This window comes from Sciurus vulgaris (genome assembly GCF_902686455.1).
Source record: "Sciurus vulgaris genome assembly, chromosome: 3".
NCBI lineage: Eukaryota > Metazoa > Chordata > Mammalia > Rodentia > Sciuridae > Sciurus > Sciurus vulgaris.
In genome coordinates this window covers 111,993,395-112,019,895 of record NC_136463.1, presented here as the reverse complement: position 1 = coordinate 112,019,895, position 26,501 = coordinate 111,993,395, and the positions used below count along the sequence as shown (strand labels likewise).

The 26,501-nt window shown below is 37.7% G+C and overlaps 2 protein-coding genes across 17 annotated transcripts in view; one reads left to right on the top strand and one right to left on the bottom strand.

Annotated features, from left to right (window-relative positions):
- GALNT5 (polypeptide N-acetylgalactosaminyltransferase 5) overlaps positions 1–5,139 on the bottom strand; it is a 50,074-nt gene extending 44,935 nt beyond the window's left edge. The window contains 15 exon segments of the mRNA XM_079131764.1: positions 3,193–3,431; positions 3,433–3,475; positions 3,477–3,570; positions 3,573–3,755; positions 3,758–3,838; positions 3,841–3,963; positions 3,966–4,008; positions 4,010–4,041; positions 4,044–4,129; positions 4,131–4,279; positions 4,282–4,461; positions 4,463–4,516; positions 4,518–4,552; positions 4,555–4,608; positions 4,611–5,139. Of these exon segments, the coding sequence (XP_078987890.1) occupies positions 3,193–3,431; positions 3,433–3,475; positions 3,477–3,570; positions 3,573–3,755; positions 3,758–3,838; positions 3,841–3,963; positions 3,966–4,008; positions 4,010–4,041; positions 4,044–4,129; positions 4,131–4,279; positions 4,282–4,461; positions 4,463–4,516; positions 4,518–4,552; positions 4,555–4,608; positions 4,611–4,632 (1,418 nt within the window). The 5' untranslated portion in view covers positions 4,633–5,139.
- A 1,254-nt stretch (positions 5,140–6,393) lies between these two features.
- Positions 6,394–26,501, top strand: part of LOC306656522 (uncharacterized protein) — a 222,069-nt gene continuing 201,961 nt past the window's right edge. For 6 of the 16 annotated variants that reach the window (XM_079131838.1, XM_079131839.1, XM_079131837.1 and 3 more), the window contains exon 1: positions 6,810–6,958. In XM_079131838.1, coding sequence (XP_078987964.1) covers positions 6,889–6,958 — 70 coding nt within the window. In that variant the 5' untranslated portion in view covers positions 6,810–6,888. Of the gene's footprint in view, positions 6,437–6,809; positions 6,959–12,067; positions 12,279–14,159; positions 14,268–23,289; positions 23,375–24,227; positions 24,375–26,501 lie in introns of those variants that run through there. The other 10 variants (XR_013762537.1, XR_013762538.1, XR_013762539.1 and 7 more) reach the window with 5 other exon arrangements.

Sequence of the window (26,501 nt, the reverse complement as noted above, 5' to 3'; positions counted from 1 at the left end):
CTGTGTAAGCTTTGGGAGGGAGGCTGCAGAAAGAGATGAATCATCAAATATACCAGGGTGAGGGGATGAGCATAATGTGTAGGCGAGGGCCAAGAGACGGACTTTCCTTGTGCTGGGAGCTCCTCCTGAAGAAACGGCATGTGCCTCACGTGAGAGCCCACCACAGGCAAGAGACATGGGCAGCACCGGAACGGATATTGTGAGCAGCACTGTGCTTGTGGAAAGGTCTCTAGGAGTGCCTCTCAACATTTTAGGATGGTTCTTTGGGACTCGGGAGGGAAAGGAGGGGAGAGCAGGTTTGGAAGAGAGAATCTGATTCTAGAACTAAAAGGGGGATATTATGATCCTGGCAACCTTGCCTATTAAAGATATCCTTTGCTCTAATAATTTGGATAATTCATTCTCAATATGTTATTAATTTATAACTAGTTATTATCTTTACCAAGGGGAAGTGAATTTAAATAAAGATAGCAAATATTTGATTTTTATTCTTTTTTCAATTCTATATTCAATGAATGCTTATGGTATGCTAGTTGCTGTGTTAATTAATCTATAATGATGGATTCAGGGAAAATATAAAAGTCAGTAAGGAAGATACTCCCCAAAACTCTTGGATGTCAAGTTGCAGTAGGCTGTTACTGGAGCTAATTTTAAGGCCCATGTTTTTATAGATCTCTCTCTCTCTCTCTCTTTCTCTCTCTCTCTTTCTGTCTGTCTCTCTCTCTGTCAAACACACACACACACACACACACACACACACACACACACACACACATATATATTTTAGAACAATTTATCCTTATGGTGATGTTTAAAATCTATTATATTAAAATCATATTGTGTGCTCTGGTAAGACATCTCAAATGCATTTTGAGCAAGGCTAAAAATTAATAAAATCAGTTAAAAACTTCAAATTTTACCTATACAATGAACCAAAAGTTCTCATTTGCATTTTCTTCCAAGGTTTATATGTGAATGTATAATATGCACATAATTATAGTCAGAGTGTTTGGGAAAAGGAAGAGAAAAACAAAACAAAACAAAAAAGAAAGTATCCTTTTCAAGTAAGAATGACACAAAAGAGCTAGAAATACTTTGGGGAGTTCCATTTTAGTCTCCCTCCTGGTTGGTCTGTCTCCTCCATTCTATTGGAGTAGAGCATTTGTCAGGTGTCTTGTCCAGAGCTTGCTTGTATTTAGCCAAGGTGGGTTGTGTGCTAAGAGGGAGGGGCCTGGCCATGTGCTCTCTGACTCATCCTCTTAAGCATGCATGTTAATTTCTGCTATGGTTGGGCAACTTTCTCCGGAAGACAGAGCCCAACTGTGACTTTCCTGGGCTGCAATGCAGCACTTCCACAGAACAAATTAGAGAAACTAACAAGCACTGGTAGTCATTGAGCCTTCAATAAATCACATGAATGATAGCATCATTATTGCCTGCTTTTGGCCCACACACTGGTCCTTTCTCCAGTTTGGAGCCGGACCTTGTGCTTCTGTACTGTCTGATTTCTCCCCAGACTCCAGAGCAGTCTGCAAGGGCCACTGAGGGCATATTAAAATGAAGCTGCTTTTATAACTACTTTATTCCCTGGCATTTATGTTCAAAACTGGCATATGCAAGCCCTGTGGTATACAGATATCAGAGTAAACCTGGCCCAATATGATTTGTAAGATCCTTTTCTTGGTGGTAGTAGGGGAGATCAGCAAAAGATGAAAAAGTACAGCATAATTTTGGGTATAAATTGTAATCATTTCTGTTGTATTACTGGCTTTATCATCACTGACAATGCCAGTTGCAGGGTCTCAGTTTCCTGAGAACCTTGTAAGAACGTTTGTGTTCCCCTTAAGGCTGTGAATATCACCAAAGTAAGGAATATGAATGAAACAGTCCTTGGTCTCAGCAGGCAGTTAGTATGTGGTTGAGGCTAAGAGGTTGATAATGACCTCAATAGCTGACATCACATTGAAGTGCTCCTCTTTTAAGGTGAGTAAGATTCAGCTATCCGTGCATTCCTCCTAGTAAACTGAATGAACTGTACCCCAACTACCTAGATCACAAAGTAGAGCTTTCTACAGAAGCCAAACAGAGCCACTGTTAACCCACTACATGTGCCATGTCTCAATCTTGCCATCCCCTAATTCTAACTTCCAGAGAAACATTGTCTGCACATCAAGGCATACTCAGACTGTGTTATCCATCAATGGAGTGAACATATGGCTACAGCCTACCCTCACTTATATAAGTGGGCCAGGAAGAGCCAGAAACCAAACTATTTGATTCAGATCAAATATCTGTGATTTGATGCTCCGGATGATGGAGTTACAGGAATTTCTTGGGGAACTGGTTCAGGCGGGTGCATTGGGCTGTAATAGAGCTGCACTACTCCAGGAAAGTGACATAACTTCAGGAGACCCTCATCCCTTCATTTGAACTATAAGACCTGACCCTCCATTCCAGGGCTTTTGTGATGTTCTCCCATGTGTACATAGGCTCTTCCTAAATGGTGAAATTCTACAGATAAAAGTGATTGCTGTACTATGTTCTTGTAGCACCTGCAGTTGCTTGCTAGTCATTGATGGACCTTCCCCAGCACTATTATTCCTGTATAACAGAACTCCTGAAATGTCTACCATCTTCACTGACAAAGAACATTAAATTTTAGGGAGTAAAGTCACTTCTTCCCTTACTGTTATGAATATCTCTACTCATGATTAGGCAGAATTCTGCTGGTTAAGGTATGATTCTAAGGAGGTTTAGAATTCTTATCTGTGCTCATTTCACAGATATACTTTGGACAAACTTTCCAATAGTTAAAATTTCCAAAATTGAGAAGTTACTCCAACGTTAGTGTTTTGATGGAGTTACACTTCAAGCGCCACCATTCACATATACCTTATTGTGTGTTGAATTCATCTAATAATTTTAATAGCTTTTCAAGACAGAGGAGAAAATGGATCCTGAGCTAATAGGGTGAGGGCCAGAGAAATAAGTTTAGAAAGAGAACACAGTGCATGTGCTGATATCAGAAATTTTCATTTCGTGAATGGTAGACTATTTGGATAGTATCTAATGATTACTAATGGTCACTCTAATTCCAAGTGACCAAAATTCACACAAAATTATCTAGAAATAAATGTTTGTGTATATGAGCTCAAATACATGGGAATGAAGAAAGAAGAGAATGGGTCTTACCCTGCAGGTCTTGTGTCTTCAATGGCTCTGTCCACTGGGATCAGATCACTAAGGTAGACATTGAAGTTTCCTTCTTTCCATCTCCATTCTGCCTCTTTCTCCTTTCCAGGGGGAACAACCACAGGACGTCCAAACTGACCTGGAGCTTTAAGGTCTCTTGGAGAAAGTGTCACATCTACTCGTAACACATGGTGCATCCCATGGTGTTCAGGTAGAGGGGCTTTTGTGTGACTTGGTTGTGGTTTCCGCAGACTGTGCCTTGGCAGTCAAGTGATTCTGCTGTCTCCAGTGCCCCAGCGAAGGCTTTTCTGGTTTGAGACACTGTTGTTCCCTGTAAATCAAGTGAAGGGAAAGATGCCTCGCTCCTGTTCCTGGAACATGTTTACCCTGGCTTCCACCCAATACTTTAGGAAATACAGTTTGGGTTTTAGAGTTGGAAATCTCTTTGGTGTTTGTCCTTTGTTCCTCATCCTTAGTTATAATCACAACATGGCTTTCAGGGAAGTCAAGACTCTTCCCCTGAGCCACTTTGACTCCAACATGCTTTGGCAAGCCTCCAATGGTGTCTCATTCATAGAAGGCTTCTTTAAGTGATTGGAACCGTCAATGAACTTGAAAAAAGGAAGACTCTTATTGACTTTGTGTTATTTGCATTTAGTTCTTTGTTCTGAGTCTCAGTTTTTTTTAAGGCTATGGCTTTCCCAGATATGGGCACTGAGGGGCTGCCAGGGTGTGTCCTCTCATTTGCTACTGCTTGTGATTGCTGCTTGATCTAAGATTAATGGTCATATTCTGGTTCCTTTCAGTTGCTGGTTTTTGAAGTGTCACTGCTGAGATTATGACTCCTCTGGCCTGCTTTTTAATACTGACAGGTCCCTGTGTGCACTGATATTTGACCAGTGGAGTTCCTCTTGCCACTATGAATGGGGTTTTCTGAGCCCTCGGAGCTATTTGTCTGCTTTGATGTCACCTGACGAGAGGACATTTCAGGGTTGCTGTCTCTCCCTCCATCTTCTGCTTGATAAAGTGTCCCTGTGAGGGTCTGTAGATGTGCAGGAAACCACAAAGGTACAACTTTGTCCCTTCCCAGGGTGTCTTCATTTTTCTTATGCTCTGTGTTTGATCCAAGTGATCCTCAAACTTGTGCACACTGTCCTCAGTCTTTCTAAAAAGGGTCTTGCCCCAAGCCCCTTTCCCATGTCCCCTCTGGGGAGGTCTCATCTCTTTGATGCTGTTGTAAAGGATCTTCATTTGGTCTGGCTGCACTCTGGAATCCTATCTGCTCCCTCCTCACGATATCTTCCTTGAGGAGCTGAGTGTTGATCTTCACTGAATGAGAGGCGGAGAGCTGCCATGTCAAGAGTAGCCAGATGACAGAAGCCACAAATATAAATGCCAAGACTCGCCCACTTCCCGGAAAAACTTTCGGAGCTTGTTCATTGTACAAAAGGCTTCCCTTGCAGCCGGCCCTCCCTGTTGAGTCTGCTTACCTGGAGTGGAGAAAGAGATAAGTAGCAGTAGCAGCAGCAGCAGCAGCAGCAGAGTTGCCAGAAAGCACCCCCTCCCCTGAACACACCAGGACACAGCAGTCCAGGGGGAAAGCTCAGCTCCTACCGCTTGTCAGTCTCTGCCTGCGTGGCATTTCACACGCAGCGCATCTGTGCCTGCTCCGCTGGCCCTGGCTAAGCCCTGGTAAAACACTGGCCTCAGGTCACTCCGGGAGCAGTCAATTGCAGCCACAGGACAGTTCAACATATCACATCGTCTCGTCTCTGTGAGCCCATGTCCACCTTCTTACAAGCCCAAGAAAAGGTGGGGCCGGGTTGGGGCTGCTGCTTCTCTCCTCCCAGTTCTCGGCTGCTCGCTGTAACTCAACACCACTTCTCATAAGGAAAACATTTCAAGCCATTACCCAGAAAACTTCATTCAGCTCTCACCTTCCTTGTTACGTGAGCGAGTGTGTGTGTTTTAAGGGCAATTAAACAGAAAGCAAGCTATCTAACTTGGAGGGCATGTGTTCCCGGTTTGTAACCCCACCTACCCCACTCCTGCTCTTTAACCCTGTGGTACCCAGGTGCTCTAGCGCTCTCCCTGAGCAATTCATCCCTGACCTTAATGTTTTATCTTTAAGACATTAATAACTTTAAGAAGGGGCCCAGCATATACTCACTATTGGAGGTGGATGTTTAGTTATTCAGAAGATTTCCTGGAGGGGCTATGAAAGTATTTATTTGTAAATCAACCATCTTTTCTCACCAATCCATCTGTTTTTAAAGATCTGAACTTAACAGACACAAACTTAATTTGTCATATTGCTATAAAAGTTTGTAGACACTTGACTATGGTCTGGAAGGTTTGCAATCCTACCAAATTCATATGTTGAAAACCTAATCACCAATGATATAGTTTAGAATGTGAAGCATCTGGGAATTGATTAGATTATGAGAAGCCCACATGAATGGGAATAGTGTCCTTATAACAGAGACCCCAGAGATCTGCCTTGCCCTTTGGCCAAGAGAAGATACAGCAAGAGGGTACCTTTTGGGACAAGGAAAGAGGCCTTACCTGTCACCAGATTTTCTGGTGCCTTCATCTTGGACTTGCCAGCCTCCAGAACTCTGAAAAATTAATTGATATTGATTATGAGTCACTCAGGCTATGATATTTTGTTATAGCAACTTGAATGACATTATCGATTTCATTAATTATCTGGTTATGGATCGTCATGAACAGTTTGGGGATTGTACCAGGACTTGGACTAGATTCTGAGTGACTGTGGGAAACTGATAGAACAGTGGTTCCCACACAGACTTTACATAAAAATCACTTAGCAGGAGTTTCTCCAATCTCTGATTAATAAGGAGGAGGTAGAAAGGAAGTCTAGTAAAGGAAGTGAGAGCAGGGGGCAGGGGATGGGAGGGGAAAAGGGGGCTCATGAGCTTAAATCAATTTTCATGCATATGTTGTGTTGTCTGGATGAACTCCACTACTATATATATAACCCTAATGCTCTGATTAAAAAAAAATAAAGTGATGGTTGATCTGGCATTGCACTTTTTTTTTTTTTTTTTGCTACTGGAAATTGAACCAGGGCACTTAAACACTGAGCCACATCCCCAGCCCTTTTTAATATTTTATTTAGAGACAGGGTCTTGTCAAGTTGCTTAGGCCCTTGCTAAGTGGCTGAGGCTGGCTTGAACTTTGTAATCTTCCTGTATCAGTCTTCAAGCTGCTGGGATTACAGGTATGCTCCACATGTCCAGTTCATTTTTTATTTTGTTTTGTATTTTGAACACTGCCCATGCAATGTTTAATTTTGCATGTCACCTTGATTGGGCTAGGGCTACTGTGACAGCTGGCAAAGCCTATTTCTTTACTGTGAGGTGTTGCTGGATGAGATTGGCATTTGAACCTATGGACTGAGAAGGAAGATCCTCCTCCATCCAATATGGGCAGGGCAGGCAGCATCAATTGGTTGAGAGCTTGGGTAGCTAAAAAGACAGAGGAAAGGCAAATTTGCTTCCTCTTTGAGATGGAATGTCCATTTTTCCTGCTTGAACATCAGAACTCCAAGTTCTCTGGCCTTTGGACTCTGGGACTTGGTCCAGTGAATCCCCTAGCTCCTTAGGCCTCTGGCCAGAGTGAGAATGAGACATTGTTCTTTTTGTCTGGAGGCATTTGGATTTGAACTGAGCCATGTCACTAACTTCCCTGGTCCTACAGCTTGTAGACAGCATATTGTGGGAACTTCTCAGCCTCCATAATTGTGAGTCAATTACCTTTATATATCTCCTCTTATCTATCTATCTATCTATCTATCTATCTATCTATCTATCTATCTATCAATCATCTATTCATCCTATTGTTTCTATTTCTCTGGAGAATGTTGACTACTACAGCCCATAATTTTTTATAAAATTCCTTCTCAGAGTAAAATCTAATAAGTATGGATCCTAGAACAACTGAATCAGAGTGTACATTTTAACGTTACTAGTTATAAAGATCGTGCAGAAAGTTTGAGAAACACTGCTCAGGAGCAATATTCTCTGAAGAAGTCTGAGTGATCTTCAGACTGCACTGATATTTATTTGCGAAGATCTAGCATGCATGCTTTGTGGTAAACTTGGTGGGTTCCCAAAGACTTGGGAGGGAAAGGCAATGTAATTATGCTGTCTACAGATTTGGTCTTTAAGTTTGTACTTTGCCCCAGAGAGGGAACCCAGATAATGCAGCTATGGTAACGTGGTTCTTAATTCCCTTTTTCTCCTGTCTACTCAGTGCCTGATCACTCTGCCTTGAAATAGCCACATGGGGGGAAGATCCACTGGGAGCTCAAATGTTTCCTTCCTGTCTACCTCTTCTATTCATCTTTTCATCCAATGTCAGTTGAGAATGTTTCAAGGCTCAGGCCTTGTGTGAGCTCTTGAAGGACACAATGCTTATCCTTGAAGAACATAATGCTATCCTGAGGCCCTTGCAGGTTATTAGGAGACACAGACAAGTAGGCACATGTTGTGCATTGTTATATGCAACACATATAGGAGAGAAAGGATTTTTTAAATGGGGACCTAGTTTAGTTTTGGTAAGTATGGATGATTTTAAAGAAGCTCGCTATCTGCAAACAATTATTCACTGAGAATTCATGCCCTAAACATGAGGAAATGATATTGTCTTTGCCCATAATGACCTAAAAACACCAGTCAGTAGCACACAATTATCTGTGCTCTTATTGTGGTCTAGAAAAGAAATAATAGTTGAGTGATGAAGGCAAACTAGCAAAAATTATAGAAGTAAAGGCAGAGCACAGTACTTTGGAGGAAGCACATGTTTGTGAGAACCAGCATGACTAGAAGCTTTGGTTTAGCACAGGTGTGTGTGTGTGTGTGTGTGTGTGTGTGTGTGTGTGTGTACATGTGTACATACGCAACATGTCTCAAGCACTTTGTTTTTTTCCATTGAATATCTCACTCAATACTTAGATCAATCAATAGAAAGATAACACACTGTAGAGGACTGCTCTCTAGCTGTATGACCATGCAGGGGAGTTAATTTATGTGGGACATAACAATTTCTACTTTGAGTATTAATGTGAAAATTGGAGAAAATAATTTAGAATTCTTTTTATATGGAATGTACCCTGTAAATAATAGCCACTGTCATTAATATTGTCACTGATGGTTTGCTTCCATGTTTGGGGTGTTAATGGCAAGCAATATACAAGCTCGTCCCAAAAATGAGACCAAAGACTATGACTAGCATGATTAGAGGTATGGGCAAGAAGTGTGTCAGAGTTCTTTATTTTATTGTTGCCACTTCAATTTCTTTTTATTACGGATTCACTCAATGACAATTATTCATTGAGAATTCATGCCCTAAACATGAGGAAATGATATTGTCTTTGCCCATAATGACCTGAAACACCAGTCAGTAGAACAACATCAACAATTATTTACAATCCATACTCCAAACTAAAGTGATAATCTTTTAGTATCATGGTTACATAGGTGACTTTATAATATTATTTTAAACATGAAAATAGAACGCTTTGTAAATATTTTACTCTCTGAGATTCAAGTCTTGTCCAACCGTATCTCCACCTCAAATAGCTTTGCTGTTGGAGTTAATCAACTCTTGTCAGAAAAGTCAGTGCTTCCTACATCCTTACTATGCTTGACAGCTTAAAAATACTGCTTGAAATATATTATTTCTCTTGCACATTCATTTGACCTAAGAACAATATATTTTTCCTCTCTCTCTGGTTTGTCCTTGTATATCAAAACACAAATTATTTGCTGCTAGAAAGAACATGTTAAAAAAATTAAAGGGGGAGTCTTTCTGTCTTTCTACCATGGGTAAAGAAACTTAACTCTGCCTTAACCTTCAGTCTCTTTGACATACAATTTAGAATGACATATGAACACTATAGAAGGGAAAAGAAACATTGACCAAATCCTGAGGAACAGAAGAGTGAACTGATAGACTTGTTCCAAAGTATTGACTTGGCCATGAGTAGCCAAGTAACTGTGGATATGTTATACGTGAGAGAGCTCCCAAAGGATCTCTCCCCTGTCTGTTCCCCTACTGAGTCTACAGGAATCTGTAAGAATGGAAGAAATCACGTATAGCAATATTACAGACTCAGCACTTCGATTCTTCAGGGATCTAGTGGTAATTTCTGCTGGTCTTGCTGGTCGTACATCACCCCACTTACTCATCTGTTTCTGGACACATTTGATGTTTCATATTTCAGATCAAGTACAGGTTAAAAAGAACAGAAATAAGAAAATTTAGTTATTCTACCTTTAACAGAAATCAGTATACCACATTGCCAAAGGGATGCTCTTCAGTTGGATTAGTTTCCATGTGAGCAGCAGAAAACTAAACACATAAAGTAGTTGGTTATTTGGGGTACTCTGCAGTTGGAGAGACTGACTTGTCCCTTCCAAATGGTGGAATGCAGGGAGCTTTTGTTGATCAAATTCTCAAGAATCTGCACATACTTTGTTGGAGTGGATAATAGTATGAAAATCTGGAGGTATAAAATAATTCTAGAGAGGCCTTTGCCTGGATTATTTTAGTTACATTCTGACTCCAGATTTGTAATAAAAAAATTAAAATGTATTTTTAGTTTCTTTTTCTATCAAGTATAAAAGTAGGAGGATTTGCCCTCTATTTTATGTGCTGGCAGTCAGGATAATTATATCAATAACAACTATTTATTGAGAATTTTCTGAGCACCTGCCACTAGACTAGTCACTTAACATTAATTATCTCATTTAACCTTGACATTTAATTTCCTCAGACTAGATCATAAAGTTTCAAACATACCATACAGCATGATTAACTGTAGTCATCATGGTATACATTTGCTTTCCAGAATTTATTTATCCCATATAACTAAAATTCTGTACTCTGATTGTGTCTCCAATGTTCTGACCCCCAGCTTCTGGTAAACACCATTCTACTATCTATCTCTATGAGTTTGACTTTTAGATGAAACATATAAGTAAGACCATATGTTGTTTGTTTTCCTGTGCCTAGTTTATTTCACTTAACATAATGTCTTCCAAATTCATCGTACTGTTGCAAATGACAGGAGTTCCTTATTTTAAAAGTCTGAGTAATCTTCCAGTACTGCATTTTCTTTATCCATCCATGTATTGATGGACATAGGTTGATTCTGTTTCAGGTTATTGTGAATAGTGCCGTCATGAACATGGGAATAAAGATATCTCTTTTCTGATGATTAGTGATATTGAGATTTGCTTAGATATCTGTTGGTCACTTAAAGATCTTCTTTGAAAAATAACTACTCAGGACCTTTTACCCTTTTTTAAATTGGGGTGTTTGTTTACTTGTTATTGAGTTTTTTGTTGTTCTTGTTAATTAGTACACTCCCATTAAACATAGCTATGTATTTTGGATAACTCCTTATCTAGTATGATTTGCAAGTATTTTCTCCCATTCCCAGGTTGTCTTGTCACCCTGTGGACTAGTTTCCTTTGCTGTGTATAAGCTTTTTAGTTTGCTGCAGTCATATTTATCTTTTATTTGTTACCTGTGCTTCTGGAGTAATGTCTGGAAAGTCATTGCCCAGACAAATGTCGAGAAGCTTTCTCCTGTTTTTTTTTTCTAGTAGTTTGAAAGTTTCAGGTATTATGTTTCAGGTTTTAAACAATTTTGAGTTGATTTTATCCAAAAATAAATTGAGCAAATAATCCTATTAACAATAATATAAAAAAAATTTAAGGAATAAATTTAACCTAGGAGGGGTAAGATTTGTACACCTAAAACTATAAAATATTGATGAAAGAAAATGAAGACAAACAGATCAAAAGATATCCTGTGTTCGCGAATAAGAAGAATTAACATTGTTAAAATGTCCACACTACCCCAAGTGACATATAGATCTGATGCAATCTCTTCAAAATTCCAGTGGCATTTTTCATAGAAATAGAAAAAAAAAAATCATCAAATTAATGTGTACCACAGAACAATCTAGCCAAAGCAATCATGAGGAAGAAAATGAAGACAGAGGCATCACATGACCTAATGTAGCAGTGATAAACCATAGTTATGAAGAGAGTGCAATATTGTTGTAAAAACAGATGCATAGACCAATGGATTAGAATAGAGAGCCCAGAATTAAAGCGACGCATTCACAGTCAACTGACGTTTGAGAAAGTGGTCAAGAACACAGAAAGGGGAAAAGATAGTCTCTTCAAATATGGTGTTCAGGTGTCTGGGCATCTATACACAGAATAAATTTCAATTTAGATTTAAATTTGGTTACTAGAGTCAAAGGCAATATAGTATAAAGATGATATTCATTTTGAAAATTTGGGAAAACCAAAGGCATATTAAAATACCTTTATTTTTTCTTATGTTTTTAAACTTGCTTTTTATTTTTACAGACTGCATTTGATTAATTGTGTACAAATGGGGTACCACTTTTCATTTCTATGGCTGTGTACGTTGTAGATTCATACCATTTGTTTAATCATACATGTACATAGATTAATGATGTCTGTCTCATTCCACCATCTTTCATACCCCTGCCCCCTTCTCTCTCTCATTTCCTTCTACATAATCTAAAGTTCCTAAATTCTTCTCCTACCCCACTCCCCCATCCCCGTTATATATCATCATCCACTCATCAGAGAAAACATTCGTTCAGCCTTCAGTTTTTTGGGCTTGGCTTATTTCACTTAGCATGATATTCTCCAATTCCATCCATTTATCTACAAATGCCATAATTTCATTCTTCTTTATGGCTGAATAATATTCTATTATGTATATATACCACAGTTTCTTTATCCATTCATCTGTTCAACCTGGATATTTTTTTCCTTTGAAATTTTCTCTTTTTTTACAGAAAAATAGATAAATTCTAATCAACAGGATGACACTATTCTGTGAAAAAACTCTACATGAAAAGGAATAAAGCTTGAAAACTGTAATTCTAAAGGCTGGAGTTATCAAAACCACAGGTAGCATAAAGATACAAATGGAAAGAATATTTCATCTTAAACAGTTCTTCCAAAGAAGCGGAGTGATTGGTACTTCTGGCAGCCATTTAAGCACTGGTATATGTTTACTTTTTATAATATTTGGAAGTTAATAAGAAATTAACTTACTTCCTATGACCCAGAGAATGAGGATTGCTATGTTCTTCAATAGACCTTTGCTTTTGAGGTATACTCCCCATATCAGTGGTAAGTTATATTCAGTTGAGCCTAAGCTAAAAGAAAACAAGTTCTCTTAACTTTTGAAAGACAGTATATTGTGATAGACCTATTTTCATTGATTTTGAGTGGAGCTAATTCAATTTTTTTTATTTCATAAGTCCCTACCAAATTTTCATTTTTAATATTTTAGCTTAATTAGGAAAAATTTAATCAACTTAACAACTAAACATTGAGTGTTTTCCTTGGACCAAGAACTGTGCCAATTATTAGAATGCAGAAAGTGTGAAGGTACCTAGAGGTCATGTTGTCAATGAGTCCAAGACTAGTGACTCATATTCTAAGTTAATTATGGGTTTTGGAATAAATATATCAGGGTAACTCTGATTAAAAAAAAAAAAAGCAGCTGAAGCCCATAGTCTAATGTAGTTATTTTCATTTTTTTATCCATCATAAATTTCATGTGAAAAACTGTTAAAACATAGATTCCTGTGTTCTACCCTCAGAAGTTCTAAAGTTGGGTGCAGTAGGGTCCAGGAATCTGGATTTTTAACTAGACTGTAGAATGATTCTGATAGACTTCAATCAAGAATCACATGTTGAGTTTCCCTAAATCAGTGGCAGTGATTAATATATTAGAATCACCATGGAAAAACTGAAACTACTAATTTTGGGAGATGTTTGGAAAGGCTTCTTGGTGGTGTTGATGGACGAGTGTGAATTCACCTTACATGAGCAGGAAGCCTAAGAAGAACAGCCCAGGTTGAGGAAAGGACAGTCGCAGAGCACCGAGGTAGGAAGACACAGAAGTGTGAAGGGTGAGCCACTGCTATTTGCTGGATATGGCAGGATTTCACAGTGGACTGGCAAGCAAAGAGGCACAGATGGTTGGCTGGGCCGGGGTGGTGGCAGTCCCATGTGAATCAAGCTTTTATATTTTTATCCTTCAAAGTATAGGAGCTTTGTAATCCTGGACACTCTCAGGTTTTGGGATAGAGAGCAGGCAGCTGAATGGAGAGAGAGTTGGCGGTAGGCAATGCAGGTCTGGAGACCAATCAGGATGAATGCTACCTACTCTCTGCCCTCTTTTCAATCAGTCTAATAACACATGGAATGAACCTTAACCTTAATTGTAGGTGTCATTCTCTTTAGGAGCCATTTTTCTAAATTAAAAGGGAAGACAATGGAAGTTGAACTATTTTCTACTTTAAAGAAACGGGCATTTATTAAAGACAGTTTCTGAGAATACACTTAAAAAACAAATATAAATGCCACCTACTCTCTTTATATGGTGAGGTGTGTTTAACTTTTAAGAAACCGACAAAAATTTTCCCAAAGTGCTTATATTATTTAGCATTCCCACAGCAGGCCATGAGAGTCATAGTTCTCCACGTTAACTTTTAACCTTTTAAATTTAGTCATTTCTGTGGATACGTAGTGATATCCTTTTGTAGTTCTATTCCCCTACTGACTGATTTCCATCCATACATGCTCTTTGTTTAAATTTTTTGCCCATTTGTTGGTGGATTTTTTTAAAACCCATTTAAGGGCTCATAGTAACTTTGAGAGACTGTAGGTTTTGTGTTTATTTTCTTAATCCTGGTACTGGTTTTATAGATACATACATAACGTTAGAATCAAGTTGTACAACTTAAAAATGTGCAGCTCACTATGTGTCTCATATCTCAATAAAACTGTTATGAAAATAGCTTCATGAAAGAATAAAAGCAATTCCTATTTTAAAAAATGAATTTGATTATGACTTCTTACCATTCTTGGCAGGGAAAAAAACAGAGCCATTATGATAGCCTGCAGGTCTCCAGGAAATCATATACCAACTTCTCTGGTCTGAAGGAGAAACTAGAGTTCTGTCAGTAGGGTATCGGCAAGGTCAGTGCAAAATCTCTGGTTTGTACTCTGGTGCCTCAGGCTGTCTGAGGCCACTGTGCACTTCCTTGTATGGAAGCTCTTTGATGCACTTCTCTTTGGGGGCAAAGACAAAGTGCCCACCAAACACGCCCTTTAAAATATATAAGTAGAAGCCAATAACAAACTCAGCGTAAACTATCCTATTGACTCTAAAATCAAATTGATATATTTTCATTGAGTTGCATAGTATGTCTAACAAAGGCCTACAGGCTTCAATTACAGTCATATTTGTAAAAAAAAAAAGTTTGTATTGTTTGTAAAATATGATTTTTGTGAGACAGAGGTGGGGAGGGAACTCTGAGCCTCAGACCCATGGTTGAAATTGTGCCAGGAACCTGTTGGTGTGGGTAGAAAAGGATTTCAGTGGTACAGGGAGAGAGAGAGTAGAGAGAAAGGGGAAAACTTGATGTTTTAGAACATATGGTGATTGATTAGAATTTCTTGGTGAGTGTGGTAAGGAGAATAGAACAAACTCAAGAATTTTACTTGGGCGACTAGCTGAATACTATGCTTCCCAATGACTTTCTACCTTCAGTATGCACCAGAATCACATGGAGTACTTCTGGGCTCCACTCCCCAAAGATTCTGATTCAGAAGATCTAAATTGATCTAAATTGAAGAACTGAAATTCAAATTTTTAAGTTCCCTCACAAGGCTGTTCATAACTGTTGGTAGTAGGAGGTCCAACACAGGTGGGCCAAGTGACACTCTACCCCAATCAGGGGTATGGTACCCCAGTGCTCTACTCAGGGTGGTAGTGTCTGTGTCACAAACTATGCTCAGAGAGCCTAATTCACAGATTGCACAGTTACAGATAGCCACCAAGCTCTACACCATTTTAAAGAAGTCCTGTGGAGGGAAGTGGATATACAGCAGTCCACAGCAGTCAGCTCTAGCACTGAGCCCTGCATCCTGTGCCTCCACACCTAACAGAAATAACCAGCAGACATAACACTCTCTACACACACAGGCTCGGCTCCCTGGACTGACCAATAAGCACTGGCTGGCAAGAAAACCATGGCAATTAGGGAAGTAGCTCCTATGCCCCAGCCTCTAGGGGATCCACAGCTGTGAGTCCTGGAGTTGTAGGTAAGTCAGGTCTCATTTTCATGTATGTCCCCAGAAAGCAATTCCTGCAGATAACTCCAAGCAGTGAGTGGAGAACCTTGCACAATGGTGGTACACTCCACAGGCAGGAGTCAATTTTGAGCTTACAGATACTACTTTTTATATTGAATCAATAGATATTCTCCTATTATTCAATATTACAGCCCTCAACTCATTCTATTGTTTTAAAACATTAACTGGAATCATTTTGTCTTTGTTTTCATAGCTCAGGTTTACAATTGCTCCTATTAGTCTCTCTTTTTTGCTCTTGCATTCCCTGCTCCTGCCTAAAGTCTCCTCCATTCATTTTCTTCTTCTTTTTATCCTGGTATGAATTATTCTTTTCTACCTTTTTTCATTATTTTTTCCCTTTGCCTATTTTTTCTCTCTTCCCTTTTTCAACCCTTACATAGTACAACAGTGATTTTAATATCTTTAATAGATATTAAATTGTTTAAGATATTCCCAAACATTACTATAATTTCATAACTGTATTAGAGGAACTGTGGAGAACATTTTTAATTATTTTATCCTGTAAGGTTTATAAAACATGGTTTTGCTCTGAATAGATTGCAATAATAGGTTTTAGTATCTTCTCTCAAAGTGGTACAAATACAGGGAACAACAGAAGATACACACTGAGTGACAGTATCAATACCTGGATATTTGCCCAGCCTAGGGCACTTAAAAGAAGGAAGTTCACTAAATGGTCTCTTGCATCAATGGAATCAATAATTATCCCAGCAGATGGGTAGACATACAAACAATATGAACAAAGCAAGGGAACAAATCACCTCAAATAGCCCACAGAACATCAACAACATTGAAACACAGTAGAGTAAATGTAGGAGAAAGAATTTACCAAGTTCAGGGTTAAAACATTCAATGAGAAGTTGTAAGTAATGAACTAAATGAGAAAATACAGGAAGCAAAAGATCATTTCAAAAAAGAGATAGAGATTCTGAAAAAGAATCAAATAGAAATCTTGGAATTGAAAGACTTAATAAATCAAATTAAAAATTCAGTTTAAAGCATCCTTAATAGATTAGGCCACATAGATGACAGACTCTTGAGCCTTGAAGACAAATATATAATGTTGAAGGTAAAGGTGACAATAAACGAAGGTTGTTAAAAGACCATGAACAGAAAATACAAGAAATCTGCCTCCATATTTTTTTTGGTTTATTTTTTTCTTTTTGGTGGTGCTGGGGATTGAACCCAGGGCTTTGTGCACGCAAGACAAGCACTCTACAAACTGAGGCCGAATGTTTTCCCTGATAAGTGGAGAATGATATATAATGGGGTTGGGGAGTGGGGAATGAGAGAATAATGGAGAAACTTTAGAATGTGTAGAAAGAAATGAGAGAGAAGGGGTATGAAAAATGGTGGAATGAGACAGACATCATTACTCTATGTACATGTATGACTACATGAATGGTATGAATTTACATTGTGTACAACCATTGAAACAAAATGATGTACCCCATTTGTGTACAATGAATCAAAATGCAGTCTTTAAATAATTAAAAGCTAAATACAAAAAAAAAAAATTAAAAAAAAAAAAAAAAGAAATCTGCACCAGATGCAGTTGTACATTTTCTGTAATACCAGCAACTCTGGAGGCTGAGGTAGGAGGATTGCAAGTTTGAGGTCAGCCTCCACAACTTAGACCCTATCTCAAAATAAAAAATAAAAAAGGGCTGATATGTGACTCAATGGTTAAGCTTCCCTGGATCCAATCCAAATAAATAAATAAATAAATAAATAAATTAATTAATTAATTTGGGATTACATTAAGAGACCAAATATAAGAATCACTGTTTTAGAAGAAGGCATTGAAATACAAACTAAAGGAATATACAACTTTTTCAAAGAAATAATATCAGTAAAATTTTCAAACCTTAGGAACATGATGGAAATCCAAAATCCAAATACAAGTGGCATTTAGAACCTCAAATAGTCAAGGTAAAAAGATCCTCTCAAAAGTACATTTTAACTAAAATTCTTAAAATACAGAAGAATTATAGAATTTTAAAAGTTGCAAGAGAAAAATGGCAGGTCACATTTAGAGGTAAACTAATTAGTATTTCAACTGATTTCTCAATTGGGACGCTAAAAGCTAAGAGGACTTGAAATAATATATGCCTCACCCTAAAAGAAAATGGGCGCCAATCAAGATTATTATAGCCGTCAAAATAGCAAAACTATATTTCAGAATTGAAGAAGAAATAAAAACATTCACAATAAGCATAAACCAAAATAATTCATAAACACTAAGCCAGTACTACAAAACATACTCAGTGAAATATTTTGTGCAAAGGAAATGAAAAGGAAATATCACAGTCAGTGTATAAATGAATCTTACTAGAAAAATAGTTAAAGGAGAATCAAATCTGAATTATGCATTTGAAAAAAATAATTGCAGGAAGTAAAAATCATCTTTCTATAAAAACACTGAATATAAGTGTTCTAATATCTCCAATTAAAAGACATTGGCAGAATGGATTAAAAAACAAGACTGAATCACATGTTGTTTAAAAAAGACTCACACTATAGACAGACACTCATAGGATGAAGGTGAATGTATGGAAAAATATACACCATGCAAATGGACAGTAAAAACAAACAGAACAAGCTTCTCTCACAGACAAAGTAGACTTCAAGCCAGAATAATCAAAAGAGACAAAAAAAAAAAAAAAAAAAGTCACCTCGTACTAGTTAAGGAAATCATCCAATAACAAGATATAATATTTGCAAATAACTATGTTCCAAATATTGGTGCACCTACATATGTAGAAAAGAAAAACCCACTCAATATGAAGAATCAAGTAGCCCACATTTCAATACTACTGGGTAAGTTCAACACAACTTTCTCACCAATAGATAGATCATCCAGATGTAAACTAAGCAAACATTCTTTAGAACTAAAAAATTCTATTAATCAATTGTAACAGATATCTATGAAATATTCCAACTATCAACAAGCAGATTCACTTTCTTTTCAGTGGCATATAGAACATTCTGTAAAACTAAAAGCAAGTCTTAGGAAATGAAAAAAAGAAAGAGATAATGTCTTGCATTCTGTCAGATCATAATGGAAAGAAATTAGAACTCAATACCAAGAAAAAAAAAAAAACAGAATCATTTTAATGCCTGGAGGTTAAATAATACAATTTTAAATGAGTGATGGATCATAGATGATTTCAGGGGAGAAGTAAAATATTTTCAGAAACAAATGATAAGAGATATAGAATATATCAAATCTCTGAGACAGTATAAAGGCAGTTATAAGAGGAGTGCTTACAGTATCAAGTACCTACATTTAAAAAAATGACATGCCAGGCATGTGGTACTTGCCTGTAATCCCAGTGGCTCAGAAGCCTGAGACAGGAGGATCATGAGTTCAAAGCCAGCCTCAGCAAAGGTGAGGGGTTAAGCAACTCAGTGAGACCCTGTCTCTAAATAAAATACAAAATAGGGCTGGGAATGTGGCTCAGTGGTTAAGTGCCCCTGAGTTAATCTCCAGTACTATACCCCCCAAAAAAAGAACACAAAAAATTAATCTAATGTTACACCTCAAAGCTCTAAAAAAGAAAAAAAAAAATCCCCAAACTAGTAGAAGATAGGAAATAATTAAATCAGGGTCAAAATTAATGAAATTAAGAATAAGAAATGAAACACAGGATTAATGCAATGAGTTGGTTCTCTGAAAAGATAAAGAATATTGACAAACCCTTAGCCAAATTAACTGAAAGACTCAAATCAACAAAATTAGAGAAGAAAAAGAAGATACCACTACAGACACTTATGCAATCTTGAAAAACTGTTCTGAAAATTTATACTCCAATATACTGAAAAGGGTATTTACAAATTTCTAGATGCATAACTCCTATCTAAGTTTAACCATGATAAATAGAAAATTAAAATAGACCAACATCTAGCAATGAGATTGTAGCAGTAATTAAAAGCCTTATAAAAGAAAAACCTAGACCAGATGGAATCTCAGTCAAGTTCTATCAGAACTTTAAAGAATTAATGCCAATCTTTCTCAAATTATTCCATGAAATAGAAATGGAGAGAACACTCCCTAATTCATTCTATGAAGCCAGTATTACCTTGATATCAACATCAGACAAATACATATTGAGAAAAGCAAACTACAGACTGATATCCCCTATGAACATAGATGCAAAGATCCCTAACAAGGTATCATCAAACCACATTCAAAAACACACTCAGAAGATAGTACACCATGATCAAATGGGTTTCATCCCAAAGATGCAAGGTTGGTTCAACATACACAAATCAATAAATGTAGTTCATCATATAAATAGAATTCAGAGCAGAAATCACATGATCATCTTAAAAGATGCAGAAAAAATAATTCTATAAAATCCAGCACCCATTTATGTTAAAACTTAACATAAATGGAGAAAATAGGGATAGAAAGAACTTACCTCAACATTCTGAAGGCTATATATATTAAAAACTCAAAGTACACATAGTACTGAACAGAGAAAGAAAAACTGAAAACACTTCCTCTAAAATCAGGAACAAGGCAAGGATGTCCACTCTTATCATTTCTATTAAACACAATCCTGGAAACTCTAGCCAGAGAAAGCAGGGAAGAGAAGGAGATAAAGGAATACACATAAGAAAATAAGAAATTGAATTGTCTTGCTGATGACATGATCTTATATTTACAATTATCAAAAATCTCCACCAGAAGACTTCTAGAGTAAATAAACAAACTTTGCAAAGTAGCAGGATACAAGATCAACATTCATAAATCAACAGCTTTCCTATACTCCCAAAATAAATCTGCTGAGAAGGAAATCAAGAAAACCATTCCATTTCCAGTAACCTCAAAAATAAAATAAAATATTTAGGATAAATCTAACCCAGGAGGTGAAGGATCTCTACAGTGAAAACTGTGGGATACTGAAAAAAGACATTGAAGACCTTTGAAGATGGAAAGACTGCCCATGTCAAAATGGCCATATTACCATAAGCATTTTATAGATCCATCAAAATACCAATGACTTTCTTCACATAACTAGAAAAACACAGTCTTAACATTCATTTGGAAGAATAGAGTCCTGGAAGAGCTGAAGCAATATTAAGCAAGAAAAGTGAATCAGGAGGCATCATAGTACCTGATCTGAAATTATACAATAAAGCTATAGTAATAAAAACAGCATGACGTTGGTATCAAAACAAACATGAAAACCAATGGAATAGAATATAAGATACAGAAAAACCCACATAGATACAGTCATTTGATACTAGACAAAAGTGCCAAAAACATACATTGGAGAAAAGATTGCTTTTTAAACAAACAGTTTTGGGAAAATCCAAATATCGGAGAATGAAACTGGATCCCTATCTTTCACCCTGGACCAGTCAAGTCAAAGGGATCAAAACCAGAAATTAGACCACAAACTTTGCAACTTCTAGAAGAAAACAGGCTCAACGCTCCAACATACTGGAGTTGGTGTGGGCACCAACTTCCTTAAGAAGCCCCTAAATCTCAAGAAATAAAACCAAGAATTAGTAAATGGGATAGCATCAAATTTAAAGGCTTCTGCACAGTGAAAGAAATGATTAAGAGTGCAAAGAGACAGCCTACAGAATAGAGACAATCTTTGCCAACTACTTCCCTGATGGGGGATTAATACCCAAAATATATAAAGAACTCTAAACACTTAACACCAAAAATTCAAATAACCCAATCAATAATGGACAAAAGAATGAAAGACACACTTGCGGGGGTATGAAAGATGGTAGAATGAGACAGACATCATTACCCTATGTACATGTATGATTACACGAATGGTGTGATTCTACACTGTGTACAACCATAGAAATGAAAAGTTGTACTCCATTTGTGTACAATGAATCAAAATGCAGTCTGTGAAAATAAAAATAACATACAATAAAAAATAAAAAGAAGAAAATTAAAAAAAAGCAAAAAGAAGAATGAAAGACAGACAGACAAATAGTAGTGATCCACCATGAGGGAAAGGTGAACAGGTTGGTTGTATAAATAGGAAGGGACACTTTGAAGAAGTAACATGAAGAGAAACCTGAATGGAGCAAGGGTATGCACCATGGGGAGTTTGGGGGAGGGGGGAAAGATTCCAGATGCGGAGACAGAAAGAGTCAAGACCCTGAACTGGAAGTAAGTCTGATATCTGGGGAACAGGAGGACTGTGAGCTGGAGTGAAGCACGTGGCGAGTGTGGAGGCACAGACATGCGCCAGGTTTTACAGCTAAGTATTCTGTGAATGAGTTCATGGGTGCAGGAAGTTGGCTAACATTTATAGCATTACATATATGACCTCATGAAGTCTCTTTAAAAATCAACTTCATGAAATAGGTGCTATTATCTCCTTTTTTACAGGTAAGGAAACTGAGGGGCAGTGGGCTCATCACCTGCCTAAGAATACAGTCATATGCCAGTAGAAGTTGACAAGAATCCAAGTGGTCTGGATCTACTATACCCATGTTTCTCAAACTCTTTACTGTTGAACCCAAGCCTCTGAGAAAAAGTAAATTAAATATTTTTAAAGAGTGAGGGACTTAAATACTAAGGAGTACTATGTTGTTTAGCAGTGCCAATCTTTGGAGGGACACAAACCACAATCATGTTTAAGACATTCTTCCTTATCAAACACCAATTTTTGTTGCCTTAAGGGTGGCATTACCTTATTGAGAAACCCACATATATGACACTATAATGTCTTTCATCAATACAGAAGTTTACAATAAATTTCTCTTATAAATAAATCATCAATAAATGAATACATTTTAGTATAAATAAAATGTCTAACATAAACAAAGATCTTTATTGTAAATTTTCTTATAATCAGAGAAACACAAGGGATAAATCAGTAGCTGAAAGAGATTGCCTTTTATTTGAGGATGAAGAAGACCTAAATGTTTTAGAAGAATAAGGCACAGAAGTAGTAAGATTGAAGGTAAAAGTGGATAAGGTCTTATCATATATCCAAGGAAGACTGGATACCTTTTATTTTGAAATTGTGTGTCTGTTTCAAGCAAATAAAGATGAACAGAGATGAAATGGTGTGCTCAGGGTTGTGCCTGGTGGCTTACAGATTTTTAGAGCTGAATAACACAGACCAGTTGCTCATTTGTGTAGTTGAGGGTGGGTGGGTAGTGTCAACAAATAAATGATATCAAATTTAATTAAACAAATTAGATGTTATAAGTAATTCATGAAAATTTAGAAAAGATAGTCTGATGAGAGTGGCAGAAGTCTGCTAAAAGGCATGGTGGAGCACTTGGGAGGCTGGGGCAGGATGACAAGTTCAAGGTCAGTTTTGGCAACTTAGTGATACCCTGTCTCAAAATAAAAACAAATAAAAATAAGAAGTGCTGTTAAAAAAAAAAAAAAAAAAAAAACTTGAGCACATACAAAGAAACAACATGACACACACGCACACACACACACAAAAGCAGGTGCATTACCACCAAGTCACTTCAGTCACTTCAGATTGCTATTCTCATGGGGTTAAAACAAGGGAATTCTGTCACCACTTAAAACTGGCATGTTTGGGGATTTGGCTATTCTCTCTCACTCCTGATCTCTTGGAGGTCAAATAAAGGACTCCAGCTTTGGCTTGGTGGAAAGAGGTCAAGTCATGAAAGCTTCCCACAGGAAGGAAGTACAATGCCTGCTGGGCTTTATCAATAGGGATTCTACAGGTGAGAGTAAGAAATAGGTGCTAGAATATTTTACTTGTTTTATTGGTGGAAAGAGACATGCTTTAATGATCTCAGGTATGGTAAGTCTTGGTCCTTTGAAAATCTGTTAGAAATGATATAAAAACCCTTCCTCTGCCTCTTTTGGCAGAACTGAATTAATCTTCATCAGCTCTGAAATCACTCAAGTCTCAGTGGTGCATGTTCAAGTCTTGAGTTAAGAGAACTCAGACCAGGTGAGTCTGTTTGGAGCTTGGCCTTGAGCAAGTTGTCATGCAGATTGAAATGAGTGCCTGGTTCCTGGCTTTTGGCCCTGACCCAAGGAGCTCCCCTTGTCTGCTTTGCTGCTGTGGCATCCTAGGGGCTGTTTTGTTAATGTCCTCAGGATGGGCCATGCTGCCCAGTTCTGACTCTTTTTCCTCTTCTCATCTGTCCTATCCTGGAGCCCTATATTTTCTTATGACCTCCTTTTTAGCAAAGCAAATAAAAGGAACATGAGAGAATGAGTAGAAAAAGAATGTGGTCGGTAAAGACGCCAGCAGATGCTATGCAGGGCGTTTGAGGGCACCTTTCTTGTGCTGTGAAGTAGGGTGAAATGAAAAGCCTCTCAAAGACAGCTGGGTCCTTGATGCTGTTTCCTATTTCCCCTCTGCCCTGTCTCCCACCGCCTCAATTCCTGCCCCCAGGAGAAAGTTCAAAATAACTTTGTGATCACAGAATGACAATGACTTTGGATCCAATTATGTGATCATAACCTGGAAACAACCTTCTATTTGAGGCATGCCAAAATACTGAACTGTGAAACTCAGATTTCAAGGAGAGATATGAAAGAGACTTGAACTCAGGGCCCTTTGGACATTTCCCTCAGTATCAAAGACAGATTTTTTTTTTTTTTTCTCCTCTCCAAAAATAAGATAGGAAGTGGCCACTGATTAACTCACTGAGAGAAGGTAGAAACAATACCAAATTGGAAATGAAACTAAGAGTGGGGAAAAAAAAATGGATTCAAGTTAATGTCAAGTTATCACAGGCTCTGATTTTTGTTTACATTTTACATATTTTAAGAGTTATTCCACTCTTCTGCTATAGAGTCCTGAGTGTTGCTCACCCAGAGAAACTGAAGATTAACTATTCAGGGCTTGACACACAGGAAACAAGGTGTGCAAAAGTCTACTCCGAACTAACAACAGCCCTAAAGTACCACATTATTTCTCGAAGGATGAACTAAGCCTCGAGGTAGGTGAACTCTTGCCATGTGTTGGGACTGTAAGGAAAGAACACGTGGGAGAGAAGGAAGGATGAGCAACATGTATCTTTTGCTCATGTCTATATTTACATGCAAACCCATGAACTCCATGCATGGGCTATGTATGTGTGTACATATTCATATTTATTTACATATATACATGTATAGCTCACAGAGCACACTCCAATGAATACACACCACACATGACTTTGAGCTTACTAGGAAAAAAATTGCTACTGAGGAGGAAATGAAATAGGGCTTTTGAGGACATTGACCATACTACCAGGCACATTGCTTTTTGAAGGGCAGATCATATGTTTTGCATATGTTTATTTTGGGTAAGAGAGGACTCATGGGCAACATAACTGCTTTAAAATTTTGGAGGAATACCACATGGGGGAAGGATTTAACTCATTCCATATGGTTACAGAGGGTAGAACTGAGACTGAGATGTAGCAGATTTCTGTTCTAAATGAGAATGCCTTTCTAACAATTAGTACAAAACAAAAGAGATGTGGATTTTTTTTTCTAAAAGTAGCTAATGATTTGCCTGCTCTTGCAAATGACATGTGGTAGAGGATAAATGGCCATCTGTCACCACAGTAGTAGGGGGTATTCTGAAATTCTGTAGAGGTTTGGACTAGTCCACAAAATACATGGAAGAACACCTCCACTTCCATCCTGAAATTCAACGATTCTCTAAGATACACAAACAAGATTTGAGGCAAGACATGCCAGTCAGTGGCTTTGGTTTTCTATGTGTTCTGTACTCTTTCTTTTGTATTTCCTTCACCCTGCCAGTTTCCTCTATATTTAAGGAATGGCGTACACATAATGTGTGTTAAGAAAACAAGAAGAATTAAAAATGAGGAAGAAAATGTTCACCTCTTAACTTGCCTGAGTATGTGAATGTATATAGTTCACATACATTGGACTGTATGCCTGTGTGCACATGGGTAGACCCTCAACTCTCTCTCGAGCCTAGAGAAGAGCAACTGCAGCATTTTTAGCTAGGACAATTCCACTCCCAAGCAGATGTTTGCAAATCATGGAGGTTGGGAACGACTTTTAGTTGTCTCAGTGCCTGGGGGCTGCTACTGGCATTAGGTGGGAGGAGGGAAGGAATGCTCAGTGTCCTATAGTGTCCTGGCCAGTACCATTGCATATTGCATTATACCACCAAAAATGACAATAGAACCCCAGTTAGGAATACCCGGTGACAACCATGGAGATAGACTATCTAGGTTTGAATTCTGGTTTGGCCAGTTTTAGGTCTGTCATCTTGAGTAGTATTTTAAACTTTTGGGGGGTTTTTGTCTCCTCATCTATAAGAGAGAGTGATGAGTACCCACCTTACAGTGGTACAAAGATATATGTCTTCATACAAGTCACATGGTCAGAAGAGTACGGACATAAAACAAATATTAGCTACAAATTTGATTTTTCTGTATTGACTGAGAATGGGCTACTTGGATTCATCTTATGATGAAGTGTATGAGACTTTCATATGTTTTAACTGGTGTCTGGGAAACTAGAACATAATGAACTGTACTTGCACAAATGTGGCTGAGGGACTCTTGAAGTTGTAACGCTACTATATCACCATGAACACAAATGTGCATTGAGAATCGATAAGATTAAATTAAGTTGTCTATCACCTCTCGCATGCAAATATATAGCCATTCTCCTAAACCCCTACTCCTGACACAAACACACACATATATACATACTCAAAGACACAAAGAAGCAGGTGTAATTAATAAAATGTGAATTTAAGGAATGTTGCCACTGTGTATTTGCTCAAAAGGTATATACAACAAATATATCTACAATATGTGGGGAGCTATGGAATTTCAAAAAAAGGTTTTTTTAGTTCCTTATACTTGAAAAGGTTGAGATTAATGCAGCAAACACTTAATCCTACACTGACAGGGACTGTTATTTTATCTTTTATAGAGATTGACTCAGAAGGTATTTCAAGATTTTGCCACATCCCCAAATCATAATTACAGACTTTGATGATCATGCTCTCATAAGTCATTCTAGAAAGTACATTTAATTAAGCATAATCTGTTAAAATATTGTAAGGCCATTGAAATTGTTTTTAGAAAAAAATT